Source organism: Oryctolagus cuniculus, chromosome X (genome assembly GCF_964237555.1).
Source record: "Oryctolagus cuniculus chromosome X, mOryCun1.1, whole genome shotgun sequence".
Lineage (NCBI taxonomy): Eukaryota > Metazoa > Chordata > Mammalia > Lagomorpha > Leporidae > Oryctolagus > Oryctolagus cuniculus.
Genome location: NC_091453.1, coordinates 71833739 through 71849752, shown reverse-complemented (window position 1 = coordinate 71849752; position 16014 = coordinate 71833739). Strand labels below are relative to the sequence as shown.

At 35.6% G+C, this 16014-nt stretch overlaps 1 protein-coding gene across 4 annotated transcripts in view; it reads right to left on the bottom strand.

Moving 5' to 3' along the window:
- LOC100338274 (fibronectin type III domain containing protein 3C1) overlaps positions 1-16014 on the bottom strand; it is a 47177-nt gene that overhangs the window by 20850 nt on the left and 10313 nt on the right. For 3 of the 4 annotated variants that reach the window (XM_051827360.2, XM_070067076.1, XM_017349677.3), the window contains exons 2-16: positions 15353-15475; positions 14948-15023; positions 13512-13588; positions 10602-10875; positions 9202-10035; positions 7848-7888; positions 7377-7519; positions 5036-5095; positions 4548-4686; positions 3647-3700; positions 3423-3544; positions 3164-3338; positions 2518-2604; positions 1778-1916; positions 250-318 (exon numbers count right to left, since the gene is read on the bottom strand). In XM_051827360.2, the coding sequence (XP_051683320.1) occupies positions 250-318; positions 1778-1916; positions 2518-2604; positions 3164-3338; positions 3423-3544; positions 3647-3700; positions 4548-4686; positions 5036-5095; positions 7377-7519; positions 7848-7888; positions 9202-10035; positions 10602-10875; positions 13512-13588; positions 14948-15023; positions 15353-15475 (2413 nt within the window). The remainder of the gene's footprint in view (positions 1-249; positions 319-1777; positions 1917-2517; positions 2605-3163; positions 3339-3422; positions 3545-3646; positions 3701-4547; positions 4687-5035; positions 5096-7376; positions 7520-7847; positions 7889-9201; positions 10036-10601; positions 10876-13511; positions 13589-14947; positions 15024-15352; positions 15476-16014) is intronic. The other variant, XM_051827361.2, reaches the window with a different exon arrangement.

The following is a 16014-nucleotide window of genomic DNA, read 5'->3' as shown; positions in this document are numbered from 1 at the left end:
ACCAGTAAGTAAATATGATTTGTTACCCCAAACTGGAGAAATTCAAGTAAGTTCTGGTGTTTGGTTAATAGTATCACACCAATGCCAATTTCCTGGTTTTGATATTTGCACTGTGGTTGTATAAGATATTAATATTAGGAAAAGCTGAATGAAGGTTTTACATGGGGACTCTGTATTATTTTTTCAACTTCTTTGTGAGTCTAAAATTATTTCAAAATAAAATCTTAAAAAAAAATTAGGATGCCTTACCATCTAAATTTTCACTAACTTCTAAACTGTAACTTGAAATGTGTGTTCCACCATTATCTGTAGGTGGTTCTAAAAGGAAAAATAAAATTAAAATTACCATTGAATAAATTTATAAGTCTTTCATTTGGATATTATCTCATAAATTAACAATTTTTATGAGGGAAAATGCAAACAAAATACTTAATATTTTAAGTAATACAGATTATAAAAGTTAACTCATTATATACTTAGAATATTGGACATGAAGAATTTACATACTTTAAAGTTCTCTGGAAGACACTGAAATGCTAGGTATTCACATATGTGCTATAAAGTTGATTTCTGGAGGCTAGCACTGTGACATAGTGGGTAAAACCACCACCTGTCATGCGGTATCCTATATGGGTGCCGGTTCAAGTCCTGGACGCTCCACTTCCAAAGCAGCTCCTTGCTAATGTACCTGGGAAAGCAGTGGAGGATGGCCCAGGTGATTGGGCCCCTGCACCCACGTGGGAGACCTGGAGGAAGCTCCTGGCTCCTGACTTTGGCCTGGCCCAGCCCTGGCTATTGAGGCCATTTGGGCAGTGGGTTAGCGGATGGAAGCTTGCTCTCCCTCTCTTACTCTCCCTTCACCTCTCTCTTTCTGCCTCTGCCTCTCTGTAAGTCTGACTTACAAATAAATAAATACATCTTTAAAAAATTGATTTCTGTAGTTTAGAGGCAAAAGCACTTATAAAATTTCTTATCAAGTTGACATTAATCACTGGTGTAGCTTTTTAACTATGACCTCTATATTAGATATAATCTTACTTGGAATAACCATATGCTATGGTTTGAATGTGGTTTGTTCCCCAAGGGTTTACATGTTGGAAGCTTGGCCTTCAGAGTGGTGATGTTCAAGTAGCGTGGAATCTGTGAGGTGGGGCCTAGCAGCAAGTAATTAGGTCACTGAGGTTGTTATATAAGAGCAAGCCTGGCCCCTTCTGTTTTTTTCTGGCTTCCTGTCTCACCATGTGACATCTTCCTCCTGTTCCTCTGTGATGTTATTTGCCATGATGTGACACAACCAAGGAGGCCTAGAAAGAACTGGTACCATGCTTTAAAACTATAAACTAATAGTAATCCATTATTCGTACTTTGGAAATTTATATTCATTAAATAAAAGTTAAAAAAAATTAAAAAAAAAATTGAAACAAACAAAAAAAAAACTATAAACTAAATAAACCTCTTTTCTTTATGAATCATTCAGCCTCATGTATTTTATTATCTCAATGGAAAACAGATTAATATACCACAATATTTAAGAACCTGTATGAAGTTCAGTAATTTGTTCATGTTTTGAATTAATGAGATAGTAACAGAAAATTCAACAGAGAACTAGAAAAAGTACTATGGTTTATAATTCAACTCATTTACATTGCAGAGCATTTAACATACAAGTGGTTAAGGGGATATTTTATAAGGTTGAGGGAAATTAGAGGAGGATTTCTTCTCAATAGTTAATAGTAAGACAGAGAGAGCAAACTTTAAATACAATAGCATTATTTACCCCATCCAATTTTTACTTTGTGTGCATGGATCTTTCCCTTTATATATGGTTTTGTAGGGGATCCAGGTTTATCTGGACAGGTAGTAAATTTCACTTCTCCACTGGAGTTACTTCTTCCTTCCATATTGTAGGCAAAGATCTGTTTGAATAAAAGATATTTTGGTTGGCCACTGGAAATAATCATATGACTTGAAACTGCATACATAGTTTGCACATAAAAAACAAGTTGAGTGAGTATTCTTGAGAACCAGATGCAAAATAAGAGGCTTAATTTCAAACAGCAAAGACACTCGTTTTTTCTCTAGTGGAGTGTATAATTTTATATTACAAAGATGATGGAGGCCGGCCCTGTGGCATAGTGGGTAAACCCACTGCCTGCAATGCCAACATCCCACATGGGCACAGGTTCTAGTCCCGGCTGCTCCATTTCATATACAGCGCTCTCCTATAGGCTGGGAAAGCAGTGGAAGATGGCCCAAGTCCTTGGGCCCCTGCACCCATGTGGGAGACCCAGAAGAGGCTGCTGGCTCGTGGGTTCAGATTGGCCCAGCTCTGGCCATTGTGGCCATCTGGGGAGTGAACCAGCGGATGGAAGACCTCTCTCTCTCTCTCTCTCTCTCTCTCTCCTCTCTTTCTCTCTCTCTCTCTTCCTTTGCCTCTCTGTAACTCTGCCTTCAAATAAATCAATAAATAAATCTTTTTAAAAAGATGATGCAAATTAAAAAATTATAGCCACATACCCTAAATTTGTATGTAGTACTTCTCTGAAGATTTCTTACAGTACATGAGAGGTCTTCTCCATTGTATTTAGGTTTAAAGCCTAATCCCTGGAAATGAACCACAATGAATTTAGGAATCAGGCAGACCGGGGTAGAGCATTTCTTAATGTTTGCTGCTTTATTTAAATCATAGTAAAATATACATAGCATAAATGTTCTCCCCATACAAATTGACTGGTTTGTACAGGGTTGAAAGTTAGAATGGAATGAAATAGTTGCTCACCCACATCAGGAATCCAGGAATATGAGGAAAGGGAAAAATTATGTTCAGGTGCTATAGATCTGTGTGTCTACCCAAGATCAGACCCAAAGTTGAATACACTAACACATTTCTCTGAGTATGTATGTTACAGTTTTGCTTCTGTTGCTTCTAGCTAATTTGCTGGGATTTGGCCACTTTCAGATCTCCCTGTGCAGGCCTGCCCAGCCCAGGCTCCGCCTTGGCTCCATTCAGAATAGAAAGACTAAGGAATTAGGTATTGCCTGATTGAACTTATTGAGTAGAAAGTAAATCCATCAAATTAAAAATGTTTCCAAGTGTGAAACACATATAAAAATTTACCTAAAAATGAGGTTGAAGGTTAAAGTATATAAAACGAAAACTTACGGATCCCGCTTCCTCCATTTCCAGAACATAAGTAAGACTGAGATTTGGGTTTGTGTTAGCCGGGGCACACCATTCTAGTGACAAGTTACAGATTCCTGCTGCTTTCAGCTTGGGAGGTGATGGTGCTGGAGGCATTATTCCTGATGTATGGAAGACTGCTATTTCACTGAAATCACTGAAAATAAGTTAAGGTGGAAAAATTAGTTTCAGGTTCTTATTTAAGTATAGATTTTAAAATATTGCAAATAAGTTAGTGTACCTCAAGCCAAAGTTATTTTTGGCAGCTAATCTGAATGAATACTTTGTAGAGGCATTCAGTTTAAGAATCTTGTGCTGTTTCATAGTGCCCGTATAACAACTTTTGAAGTCTTTGCCTTTGCCCTATTTTAATAATATACACAAAATTAGAACATTATAAAATGCTGTAATTCATCATATTATTAATAATAATTCACAAAAAAGTTATTAAAAATAAAACTATACCTCATCCCATTCCAAAAGGAAGCTGTTTATTTTAGAACCATTATCATTGGAACCCTAAAAATATCAAAGGGAAAAAAATTGTGATGGGCTGTTTTTACACGATACAAAAAGGCATACATATACATATGTATGTACTTTCATTTTTTAAATTTTATTTAAGGTATATAAACTTCATGCATTTCTTATATGCATAAATTTAGGAACATAGTGATTCTTCCTGTATATATACAGTTTTTTAGAGATTTATTTAGTTATTTGAAAGGCAAAGTCACAGAGACAGAGGCAAGGCAGAGATAGAGGTCTTCCTTCCTCTGGTTCACTCCCCAAATGGCCTCAATGGCTGGAGCTGAGCCTATCCAAAGCCAGGAGCCAGGAGCTTCTTCTGGGTCTCCCATGCAAGTGCAGGGGCCCAAGGACTTGGGAGATCCTCCACTGCTTTCCCAGGCCATGGAAGAGAGCTATATCAGAAGTGGAGCAGCAGGGACTCAAACCGGCACCCATATGGGATGCTGGCATTGCAGGCAGTGGCTTCACCTGCCATGCCAAAGCGCCGGCCCCTATACATTTGAAATGATGTAAATTACTGTAAAGTTTAAAACTGTAGAAGACATGCCTAGGTACTGTGTTTTGTTGTGTTTTATATATATATATAAATATACCTCACAAATAACTAAATTTATTTTGCAGAATTGCTACTTCAATTTTTACTAATTTTTGAATTTCTTATTGACATCTCAATTTACTTGATGCTTGATACAGATATAAAGAAAAAGAAGAAAAAATACTGGAGAAATAGGTTCAGATGAAGCATGCAGAACTCTGCATTTAAAATTCAAGTCATAAGGGAACATTTTTAGATCATGAAAACATGTTGAGTTGCTTTTGCCAATAAAATCCTTACATTCCATTGTAAATTCAGGCTGCTCTTGGATCTGTTAATCAGTGTGGGTGGAAGTGGAGGGTCCGGTTCGCAACCTGGTGTTGAGAAGCTAACCACTTCAGACACAGTTCTTTGTTGTGAATCTCTGATGGTAGTAACTCTAAAAATGTAATGACAATTGTCATAAGCTTTCAAATAGTTATCCTAAAATACATACTAACTGCAAACTTGAACTTTCAGGTACATTTCCTAGAGCTAATTATAAAATACTAACAGCAAAATTGAGTCACTGAAGATAACGACTTCCAAAGCACCTTCTCACCTCTTCTAAATAAGAGAGAGTGAACTAAATCCGGCTTTGGAGGGGGTTGTTTTGACGTTTGAAGGAAAGGCCACTTTGCCAGGAAATAGCAAGACTGACTATCAGAATAGTAAGTTGTGAACTGATATAAACTGGGAGTCTGGATGGCTCTAGAGTAGGGGAAGGTTGTGTAGGATGGAATTCTTACCTTAAGAAATAGTCCATGGATGGCTGTAGATCAAGTAGGGTAAATGTAAGTCCATTTCCACTGTGAAGACAGTAATCTTTGTTAATAATGGATCTTATGCATTTTTAAATTTTATTTTATTATTATTTTTAAAAATATTTATTTGAAAGTCAGAGTTACACAGAGAGAAGAAAAGACAGAGAGACAGAGAGACAGACAGAGAGAGAGAGAGAGAGAGAGAGAGGTCTTCAATCTGCTGGTTCACTCCCCAGCTGGCCACAGTGGCCGGAGCTGTGCCGATCCAAAGCCAGGAGCCAGGAGCTTCTTCTGGGTCTCCCACTCGGGTGCAGGGGCCCAAGGAGTTGAACCATCTTCTACTGCTTTCCCGGGCCACAGCAGAGAGCTGGATCGGAAGTGGAGCAGCTAGGACGTGAACCAGTGCCCATATGGGATGCCGGCACTGCAGGCAGTGGCTTTACCTGCTACGCCACAGTGCCGGCCCCAAGCTCATGCATTTTTAAAAGCTATGTAGGCAGTTCTAATCTTATATATTCAGCTGACAAAAAAGCACAATTCTCCTTAAAGTTTGGGTAAATTTAATCCATTTTATATGCACACAAAACAATGATATTAATAATTCAAAACACTTCATTTGCATGCCAAATTAATAACACTTTAAGAAATGAAAATTTGGGGCCAGCATTATGGTAGAGTGTGTTAAGCTCCTGCCTGTGATGCCAGCATCCCATATGGCGCCAGTTCAAGTCTTGGCTGCTCTATTTCCAAACTAACTCCCTGATAATGTGCCTGGGAAAGTAACAGAAGATGGCTCAAGTGCTTGGGTCCCTGCACCCATATGGGAGACCCAGAAGAAGCTCTTGGCTCCTAGCTTTGGCTTGGCCCAGCCCTGGCTGTTGCAGTCATTTGAGGAGTGAACCAGCAGATGGAAGATCACCCTCTCTCTGTAACTCTGCCTTTCAAATAAATAAATAAATCTTTTAAAAAAGAAGTAAATTTTTGCTATTTTACCACTGTGTACTCTTCACACTATAATTGTACAGATTTGCCTTTAACAACTTAGTTTAAGTAATGTAGAATAAAAAACCTTAAAGATACCATGTATCATGCATTCAGTCACACAGCAATTTTGCTGGGGTGGACACCTATCTGCTACAGAAAATAGAGTTTCCACACTTTGTCTTCCTAAGCAACCTTAGTCCCCTAAGGTTACTCTACCACCTCAAGGAACTCCTTCAAGCTGTAGGTTCTAAAATAATCTCCAGAAAAGCTAAAAGATTGATACTTCTAAGCAAAGACCACTGAGGATGATCAGAATATAGGCAGTATATTTTTATAAAAATTAATGATTTTGTAAAGTGAATGATAATACCAGAAAAATCACTAGGCAAATTAATGGAAATGCTAATTTTATAAACAGCTTTTCATCACATTTTACATATTCCTGTCTTCCTACCCAATATAAAAGATGTGTACTATAATTCTTAAATTAAAATTTTTTTAACTGACATTGTAAAACAAATAAGATTTTACACAATACATAGATAATTGCATTCAAATTTTCACTTTGAGTTTCAGAATCAAGATAACAAGTTGTAGCAAATAAGGTTTAAGGTGTGTTATGTTTTTTAAAGTACTTACAGATAGCTCCATAATCGCTGATTTACTGCCTAATTGTTTGGTGAGCCTGGGGAATTTTCTTTTTTCTCCACTTGAGATTTCCTTCCCATCGTGCTTCTCTCAGCTCAGATTACATATTCCTCTCCAACCCAGAGTTGTTGGGAGTGGCTAGATGTGATCCTGTTCTGTCCTCCACTATATCCTCCCTAGTGCTGATTCTATCTTTTGAGCACATTCTTAAGCTCATCTGGCTAAATAGCCTCTACCTTATAACTAGCTCCTGTAGCGAGATTCTCAGGAAAGCCCAAGTTCTAAATTCCCATTGCAACATAAATACCTTGTTTGTGTACCCAAATACACCATAATATGAGGCTTTTTTTCTTAATTGCCCAAGTGAGAAATAAAGAGAGGGAATTGGAGGGTTTCTTTTCTTCCCTGAGTCTAAACTTGCCTAATAGGAAGTCTATGAAATATAGAGACTGGACTGTTAATATTTAAGGTCTCCCTCAACTCTAAAATGCTATGATGGAATAAATTTTGTGGACCAATCTTACAACCTACCACTATTTAGAAAATTATTGCTGTAGAAAAATGTGTTTAAAACTTGGAAAAAAAATCGCAGAAAAACTCTTATAACTCAATCTAGGTATAACTAGGACTCTGCATTTTCACACAGCATATTCAAATTGAATTATGAGAAATGATTAAAAAGAGAGACACTTACATATATATGTTTTCATATTTTCCGTCTTTACCACTGTTTGAAATTGCCAACTCAAATGTTACAGGAGGTTCAGTCTGATGATATTTCTCAGAGTCATGCAAATTCCATGAAATTATTGCAGATCTTGTTTGAATATCGGAGACCTAAAATAGCAAGAATCCAAGTAGCATACTTAAAAATTATAATTTGTGATTTATGATATAGTCTCCTTAAGTCATTTCTGATGTTTATTATTTTCATATTAGATACTTAAATACTGTGATTAAACAGTAAGCTGTTAATGTTATTGTTAACAAAGCCACACTGAATATTTATTTATTGAACTGCTAAAGGAGACTATGATATTTTAACTAGATAAAGGCTGCAAATTAAAACAATATAGAGAAAAATACCAGTGATTTTGCATGTTTTACAGTGGCGAGGTGAGTTCGAAGAAATATTTAAATTTAGATATTCATTTTAGTTACTTACCACAGGTTTCTCAATATTGAAACAGCATGACTTCCCATCTTCTGTTTTACATTCCAAAAGTAACGAAGAAATGACAAAAACAAGATAAAGGAGTTAGATGTTTGTTATTCAAATACAAGGGTACCATCACTGAGAGATCTGTTAAACAATTACATTAAAATAGATCTATTAAGTAATTTATATTAAATTTTTTTAAAAAAAGGGATGTCTAAAGTGTATAGTATTAAACAGATCCTAACAAAATACAAACAAGCATTCTCAATTTAAATAAAATCATGTGAATGGGTTAGGATCATAGAGTAATTTGCAATGTTTTGCTGATAGGCAATTAGAAATAATTATGTGGAAGGCACATTTTACCTAAGGATAGTAATTCCTTCATGATTTTAGAATGCAGTTTAACTAGGGTTTTTTGCACTATTCAGCCTTAAAGGGCAAGTGCTGTGGCATAGAAACTTAAGCTGCCATTTGTGACACTGGCTTCCTATATCCAAGTGTCAATAACTTCCTGCTAATGCACCTGAGAAATTGATGGAGGATGGCCCAAGTACTTGGGATCCTGCTATGCATTAGGGAGACCAGGATGGAGTTCCTGGCTTCTGGCTTCAGCCTGGCCCAGCCCTGGCCATTGCAATCATTTGGGGAGTGAAACAGTAGATGAAAGATCTCTTTGCTCTTTTTCTTCCCCCTCTCTCTGTCACTCTGCCTTTCAAATAAATAGATAAATAAATATTTAAATTCTGTAATTTGCTACCATATGGGTGAACCTGGAGAGCATTATGTTAAGTGAAAGAATTCAGGTGTACAAAGACAAATACCACATGATCTTCACTATATTTGTATGTGAAATATAATAAAGTTGAACTCATAGAAGTAGAGTAGAATGATGGTTACCAGAGACTAGGGAGTGGGGTGAGGAGGGAGAGAATGGAGAGTTGTTGATTGACAGGAACAAAGTTTCAGATAGGTAGGAGGAGTAGGTTTTGAAATCAACTGCTTAACAGGGTGACTATAGTCAATAACAATGTGTTACATATTTCAAAACAGGTAAGATAGTAAATTTTAAATGTCTCACCATAAAAAATGATAAATGAGGTGATAATTGTGTTAATTAGCTTTATGTAACCATTTCAGATTGTATACATATATCAAAACACCACATTGTACCTGATAAATGTACACAATTATAATCTGTTAATCAAAAGTGATAATAGTGAAGTAAAAAAAATTACAAGTAGGGGTTCAAAGAAGAGGAAATGGAAGCAGAAAATAGCACCGAAATATTTTAAATGCACTGTGATTTCTAAGTATTAGGATATCTATTCACTGGCAATGAAACTGAAATCTATTTTACCTTTTTCCTTTGCATTTGAGGATGGGCTCTTGTTTTGTTTTCCTCCTGATTTCTGTTTGATGTCGCTGACTGTCACAGTGCTCCATTTATTTCTGTGACTAGTCTCAATTTGAGCATAGGCAGTATTGGAAGTACTGGGAACACTGTCAATAGCACAAGTGCTTTGGATATTTTCCGAGATAGAAGTGTTTGGAGCACTGTCAGTAGTAGAAGAGCTTGGAATACTGTCAATAGTTGATGTTCTGGGAGTTTTGTCATTCGTGTTAGTCTTGGGAACATTATTAATGCCAGAAGGTCCTGGAACACTATCACTGGCTGCAAGGCACTGAATAGCATCTGAGGTGGAAGTGCTAGGGATGTGAGCAGTAGAAGAATTGTTGGGAATTTTGTCAGTGGTGTAGGTGCTTGGAGGGTACTCAATTGTGTAAGTACTTGAAGTATTATCCACAGCATAAGTGCTCAATGTATTGTTCACAGTGTAGGTGCATAAAGTACTTTCAACAGCGTAGGTGCATTGAACACTGTCCATGTGGGAGGTACTCAGAGTATTGTCACCAGTGTAGGTTCTCGGACCATTGTCTGCATTGTAAACGCTCAAGGGATTGTCTGCATTGTAGGTGTCTGGAGTACAGTTCATTATATAAGTGCTTGGAGTATCAAAAACATTAGAAAAACCATAAGTTTTGTTTACAAGCAAGGAGTTGTTGTTAAACACATGGTTACTCTTGTGTCCACCAACTTGACGTTGTCTTGGTTTTGTCCTCATATGTTCTCCCATTCTAGTAGCCCTTTCATCAGGTTGGTTATAGTTTCGTCTTTTCTGGGAATAGGTTGCTAAAAGAGACAATGGGATACTGTTTAATAATAATTCTAATTATTATAGTTACATATCTGAAGTTGTTTTTTACCTAACCAACAAAAGAACACTGGTAAGACATGTGTTACTTTAAAAAATTTTTATTAGTTTGCTTTAATACAGATACTAGGCATATGTTTGACTGTTTATAATAAGTGGTACGTACAGAAAGAAAAATACGAGCAAATATACTTTCTCCCTAGGTAGTAACTCCATTTCTAAATATTAAGTTCTTAAGATGATTGTAATGCTGACCCTCCAATATCTTTCATATATTTCCAGTATATGGCATTCATAGCCTAAACATTATTTTACAGTTTTAGAATCTGATTTTATAGACCTAATCAGTAAAATTAAATATCATAAATCACATTGTTATATCAAACTACAGCACACATATATAGGAAACTCTATTTTGCCAAACACACAAATCCCATTATTCATTGAAGTGTTCTTATTTCCTGCTTTTTAAATTTTAATAATTGTCCAAATATGTTAATTTCCATAAACTAAAAATATTTGCTATATAAGAAACATATACTACCATGATTTTGTTGGTACATAAATGTTGCTGGTGGTGGTGGTGGCAGCGGTGGTGGTGGTGGTGGTGGCATCAGCTGCTGTGGCCCTGGCTGTTGGATATAAGGCGGTGGGAATTCTCCTTGATTTGAGGAATACATCAGTTCGGGGGCTTGTGGATACACAGGAGAGAATGGTAGTATGAACTGTGGTACTTGCACTGAAGCAGGCACGGACACATGACAGTCAATTGTCTGAGGCACAATGATAATTTTGCGAATCCCATTTTCTTCTACCACCTAAGATGGAAGACATAATCATACAAACATATAAGAAACCATAAAAGTAAGCATTTTCTACCAATTTTTGGGCTTACATCTTGTGTTAATTTAGAAACCTAAAGCACTAAAAACCAATAATTGAGTTAAATTGTAATATCAAGCAGAAGGCAAGATAATCCTTCCTTTTCCCATGTGTATTATATAGCTTTTAAAGAGGTATTTTCATAATAGATAATACATCAATATATTTTGAAACCATAGGTATAAAAAAAGTATACAATTAAAGGTTTCTCTCCTAGCCCTTATCTATTCACTACTAATAGATAATGAATGTTGGTATTTTATGACTCTTTCCAGAGTTCCTTCATGCCTATACAAGCAAATAAGAATGAAAATTCTTCTTTTCTTTTTTATTACATAAAAGTAGCATTATTTGCACTATTTGATGCCTTCCTTTTTGTATTTAACACACTCTCTTGAAGACTTTTCTTTTTTTAAACATTTTATTGAAATACGGTATACATACCAAGAAATGCACATAAGTGTGTAGAAAAATTAGTTTTTGGTTCTCTGATCACATGCATAACCAATATCTAAATTAAGAACAACACATTTCTATTACCCCAAGAGTCCTCACCATTCCCCTCTTCTCCATTTCCTTTTTTTTTAATGTGGGAAAAAGTATATTGTTATCATGTCATAGTATGATTCAGTGAAGAAATATTTATAATTATATACTGAATGATAAGCCATATGTACAGTTTTTATATTCTTGAAGACCTTTCTATACCAGTACATAGATCTTCCCCATTCTTTTTTTTTATCACAGCTACATAGTGCTCTATTGCTATATAGTTAGTTGTCCATTGATAAGTATGTAGATTGTTTCCAGTTTTTTGTGACTATATTGTAAAAAATACTCTTGTGAATTTATAATTGAAAATTTATGAAAATATATCTTTTGGATAAATTCCTTTTATTAGAACCTCTGGAACAAAAAGTATACACATTTATATTTTTACTAGATATTGACCAATAGATTATTCCATTGAGAAATAAAGGGTACTACAAAACATTAATGGAAAATGAACTTTGATTTTATTTGGTACAAACAAATTTTGTAATCCATGCATAGTTTTTTCATAACACAGATTTCCATGAACTGTGTTGAATACCCTTTGCATTTTATATTGACTTATTCAGCATGCTCTTAATCTCCACATTTGTGTCATAGATTCAAATAAGCTACTAAGGCAAAAAGTAGAAGAAGCAGAAAAAGATGTATTCTCAATTATTAAATTTCCAAGGTCTTGGGATAGTTTATTAATGTTTATAGCAGCCAGAATTTCCTGACCATTTTAGGTGCTTGATTACTATGGAATATTCTTAAAACTGCATTAATAGTCTGAAAATGAAATACTACTGAACTGAAGATGCTAAGTAATTTTACAGACTAGAGCTCATACACTCTCAGAAGTCACTGTTGTAGCAATTGTACTAGATAATTAAAATGGTTTAAAGTATTCAGAAACAAAGAACAGAGGATTAACAAATACTAAGAGATCCAAATTCACTAAGTGAACTTGGTATCATTTATGAGCCAATGTAAGGGAAGTCTGGATAAAAATCAATTGTTTAAAATAATTTCTTTTAAGTTTTTTTTTCTTTTTCTTTTCTTTTTTAGAAAGCTTTATTTATTGGGGCTGATGTTGTGGTGCAGTGTGGGAAGCTGCTGCTTGTGAAGCCATAATTCCATGTTAGAGCTCTGGTTCGAGTCCCATCTGCTCTGCCTCCCATCTAGCTCCTTGCAGATGTTCCTGGGAAAGCAGCAGATGATGGCTAAAGTGCTTGGACCCATGTGGGAGCCCCAGATGGGCTTTTAGATATTTATTTATTTATTTGGGAGCCAGCGCTGTGGCATAGCAGTAAAGCCGCTGCCTGCAGTGCTGGCATCCCATATGGGCGCCTGTTTGAGACCTGGCTGCTCCACTTCCAATCCAGCTCTCTGCTATGGCCTGGGAAAGCAGTGAAAGATGTCCCAAGTCCTAGGGCCCCTGCACCCACGTGGGAGACCCGGAAGAAGCTCCTGGCTCCTGGCTTTGGATTGGCACTGCTGTGGCCATTGTGGCCATCTGGGGAGTGAACCAATGGATGGAAGATTCTCTCTCTCTCTCTCTCTCTCTCTCTCTCTCTGCTTCTGCCTCTCTGTAACTCCACCTTTCAAATAAATAAATAAATCTTTAAGAAAATATTTAAATCTTAAGAAAGAGATCTTCCATCTGCTGGTTCATTCCTCAAATGGCTGCAACAACCAGGACTGCGCCAGGCCGAAGCCAGAAGCCTGGAACTCCATCTAGATCTCCCTTGTGGGTGGCAGGGACCCAAGTACTTGGTCCATCTTCCACTGTCTTACCAGGCGAATTATCAGGAAGCTGGATCCAAAACGGAGCAGCTGGGACTCGAACAAGAGCTCTGATATGGGATACTGGCATTACAAGTAGCAGCTTAACCCACTACACAACAATATCAATCCTTAAAGATTTTGTTAAAAGTAATTGCTTTTTAGCGGTGATAATAACAGCAGAGTGAATATATAAATAATATTTCTAAAGTTGTCTTAATCATGTAGTAACATAATGAAAAATGTTCAATACCTGAGACATGTAACCAGGAGGAAGATATATAGGTGGCAAAATACCACTTGGTGACATCAGAGGCACATCAGCAGGCCCTAAAAGATAATTATTATTAATAAATATTGCAATAACTTTAAATAAAGTCCATTATAAGAACCAGTTAATTTTAAATAGTGAAAATCAGCACCAAGCCTTAACAATAGCTAGCCATTTTAAAACTTGTATGTTGTTTACTCATGAAGGTAGATGAGTCAATGAAAATTTGTCATAACCAGTGGGAAATAATCAAGGCATGTAATGAGTACTGGGTAAAATTTGTACTATAAAAATATTGGCAAATTTTACTGCTAATGAAAATGAACTATTAGCCTCTTGGTATAATCTAATTTTTACTTACCTATTTTTTCTCATGTATCGTGTTTATACATTGCATAACAGAAGTTTTACTTTATACAACAAAATATACTTTTATAGTGATGTTACCTAGTAAAACTTAAATCAATTCTCCTTTTAAGGCTTCTCACCAATAACGTGAAATAGTTGTTAGAAAACAGTGTATTATAAAGGAGTCAATGCTACTTATGTGATGCCCTACTATTATAAGTATTCTGTCTTTAAATACACAATTGCATAGCAATTTGAAATACAACACAGAATAGAAACTTTTATATGTCATCATGCTTTTGTTTATCTGAGATTACTATAATTGGTACTTAGTACTAAAAATATATGTGACTTTCAGATCATAGAATGGTAATTTATTTTTAACAATAGGAAATATAATAAATACGAGTTCCTGATGAACTTTACATGGTAGCCATATAAAATCCATTGCTGGATGATAATGTTTTTAGAAATTCTTGAGACACCACAAAATCACTTTAGGATGCACAATTGGCATAAAAACAGAAATAATCATCTCTGTTTGAAATAGATAAAGCTTAACTATTTCAAATTGAGATGTTTGTGTATATATGATAAGATATATAATTATATAATATGTATTTAAGGTATATATATATAATAAAATTATACAGTATCTAACTGTCTAGTATAGTGCTGGTGCAAGCCTGGCACTAAAGAAATAATTGTTGAATATACAAATGGATGAGCAATCTGAAAGCCTCAGCTGTGGCTACAGGAGACTAGTCTAAAACTCTAAGTGGTTATTAATATCTCCAAAATCTGGACTTCTTCAAACTGAATTCTTGAATTAATATCCTTTGATTTTTTTGAAGTACCTTACTCTTGAAGGTCTCAAGGTTAGCAAGATGAGCCCTGGACATTTCATTGATGCTAAGCCCCTATGAGAACTATATTAATTTAAAAGCATTCAATTTGGCTCAAACAGCAAAGGATATAAGTGATATATACTAGTAAAGTCGTTTCACACTAATATTTAAATTCATTCTATCTGACATCAAATAGCATACATCTAATTACATTTCACTGACCTTGTATATTTTGAATGTTCCCATCATTAGACTTGATAGTGAGAGTCTCCCCAGGGTTAACTTGCACCAATATAATCTATAAATAAACAATTCTTTAATGATATACTTTTCTGTTCATTATGATATGAAAAAATCATTATTGCTTTTTGGAATAACATTCAGAGCCACTAATATGGAAGTCTCAAAATGCTCAAAGATAAATGATAATCTGATCAATGGGCCCTTAGGAGAAATTCAGTATACTTTAGTAAGAACAGGTCCTCCCCCACCCCAGTAAAATTTAATAAAGTCATAAGAAATATGTGCATTGGAGTGGAAAGATCAACTTTTTACCTGCACCCCCTCTCCTAAAGCCATAAAACAAAAAAACAGAAAACAAAACTTATCCAAGGATAAAATTCATACTTGTTGTATCCAATATTGTGGAAAGGAAGGCCATCTGGTATACCTCTTGGGATAACTCATCATTTGTGAGTAATTAGTGGTGTACTGGGTTGCAGTGGTAGCCTTCACTTGATAACTCTCCATCTAGTAAAACAAAGTAATTTTAATTTCAATGAGGTTATTTTTTTTCTCAATTCCTTTTGACATGGCATATATCAAACAAAATTGCAAACTAGAAGTACAATCTTTGCTCTTTTTTAAAACTCTGGAGAAGAAAAGTTAATGATCTTTTCACATTCCATATTGAGATAGACGTCTCTTGAATAGATTAAAGAAGAAACAGATGCTAAATGTGAACTGCATCCTTTCTTTTTGGAAACCAATCCTATACAAAGAAGTCATTGCTGCTCAAGCACAGTACTTTTAGAAAGTTGAATTCATAGCTATGAATGAGCATGAAGGAACTTTAGTCTATGTTGCATTCTTATTTTTAACCATGCATCAGGAAAAAAATGTGGATAGTACAGAATTTAAGACACAATTCCAGGACTTCTGAGTTGATCACGGGAGTCTGAAAAAGCAAGCAAATGAGTCCAAAAGGACATTGTCTATGATCTAAGCTGGTGCTAAATGCTTCAAGAAATTTAAAAGGCCTGTAAGGAAGATAAACTAATGTTGGTGAA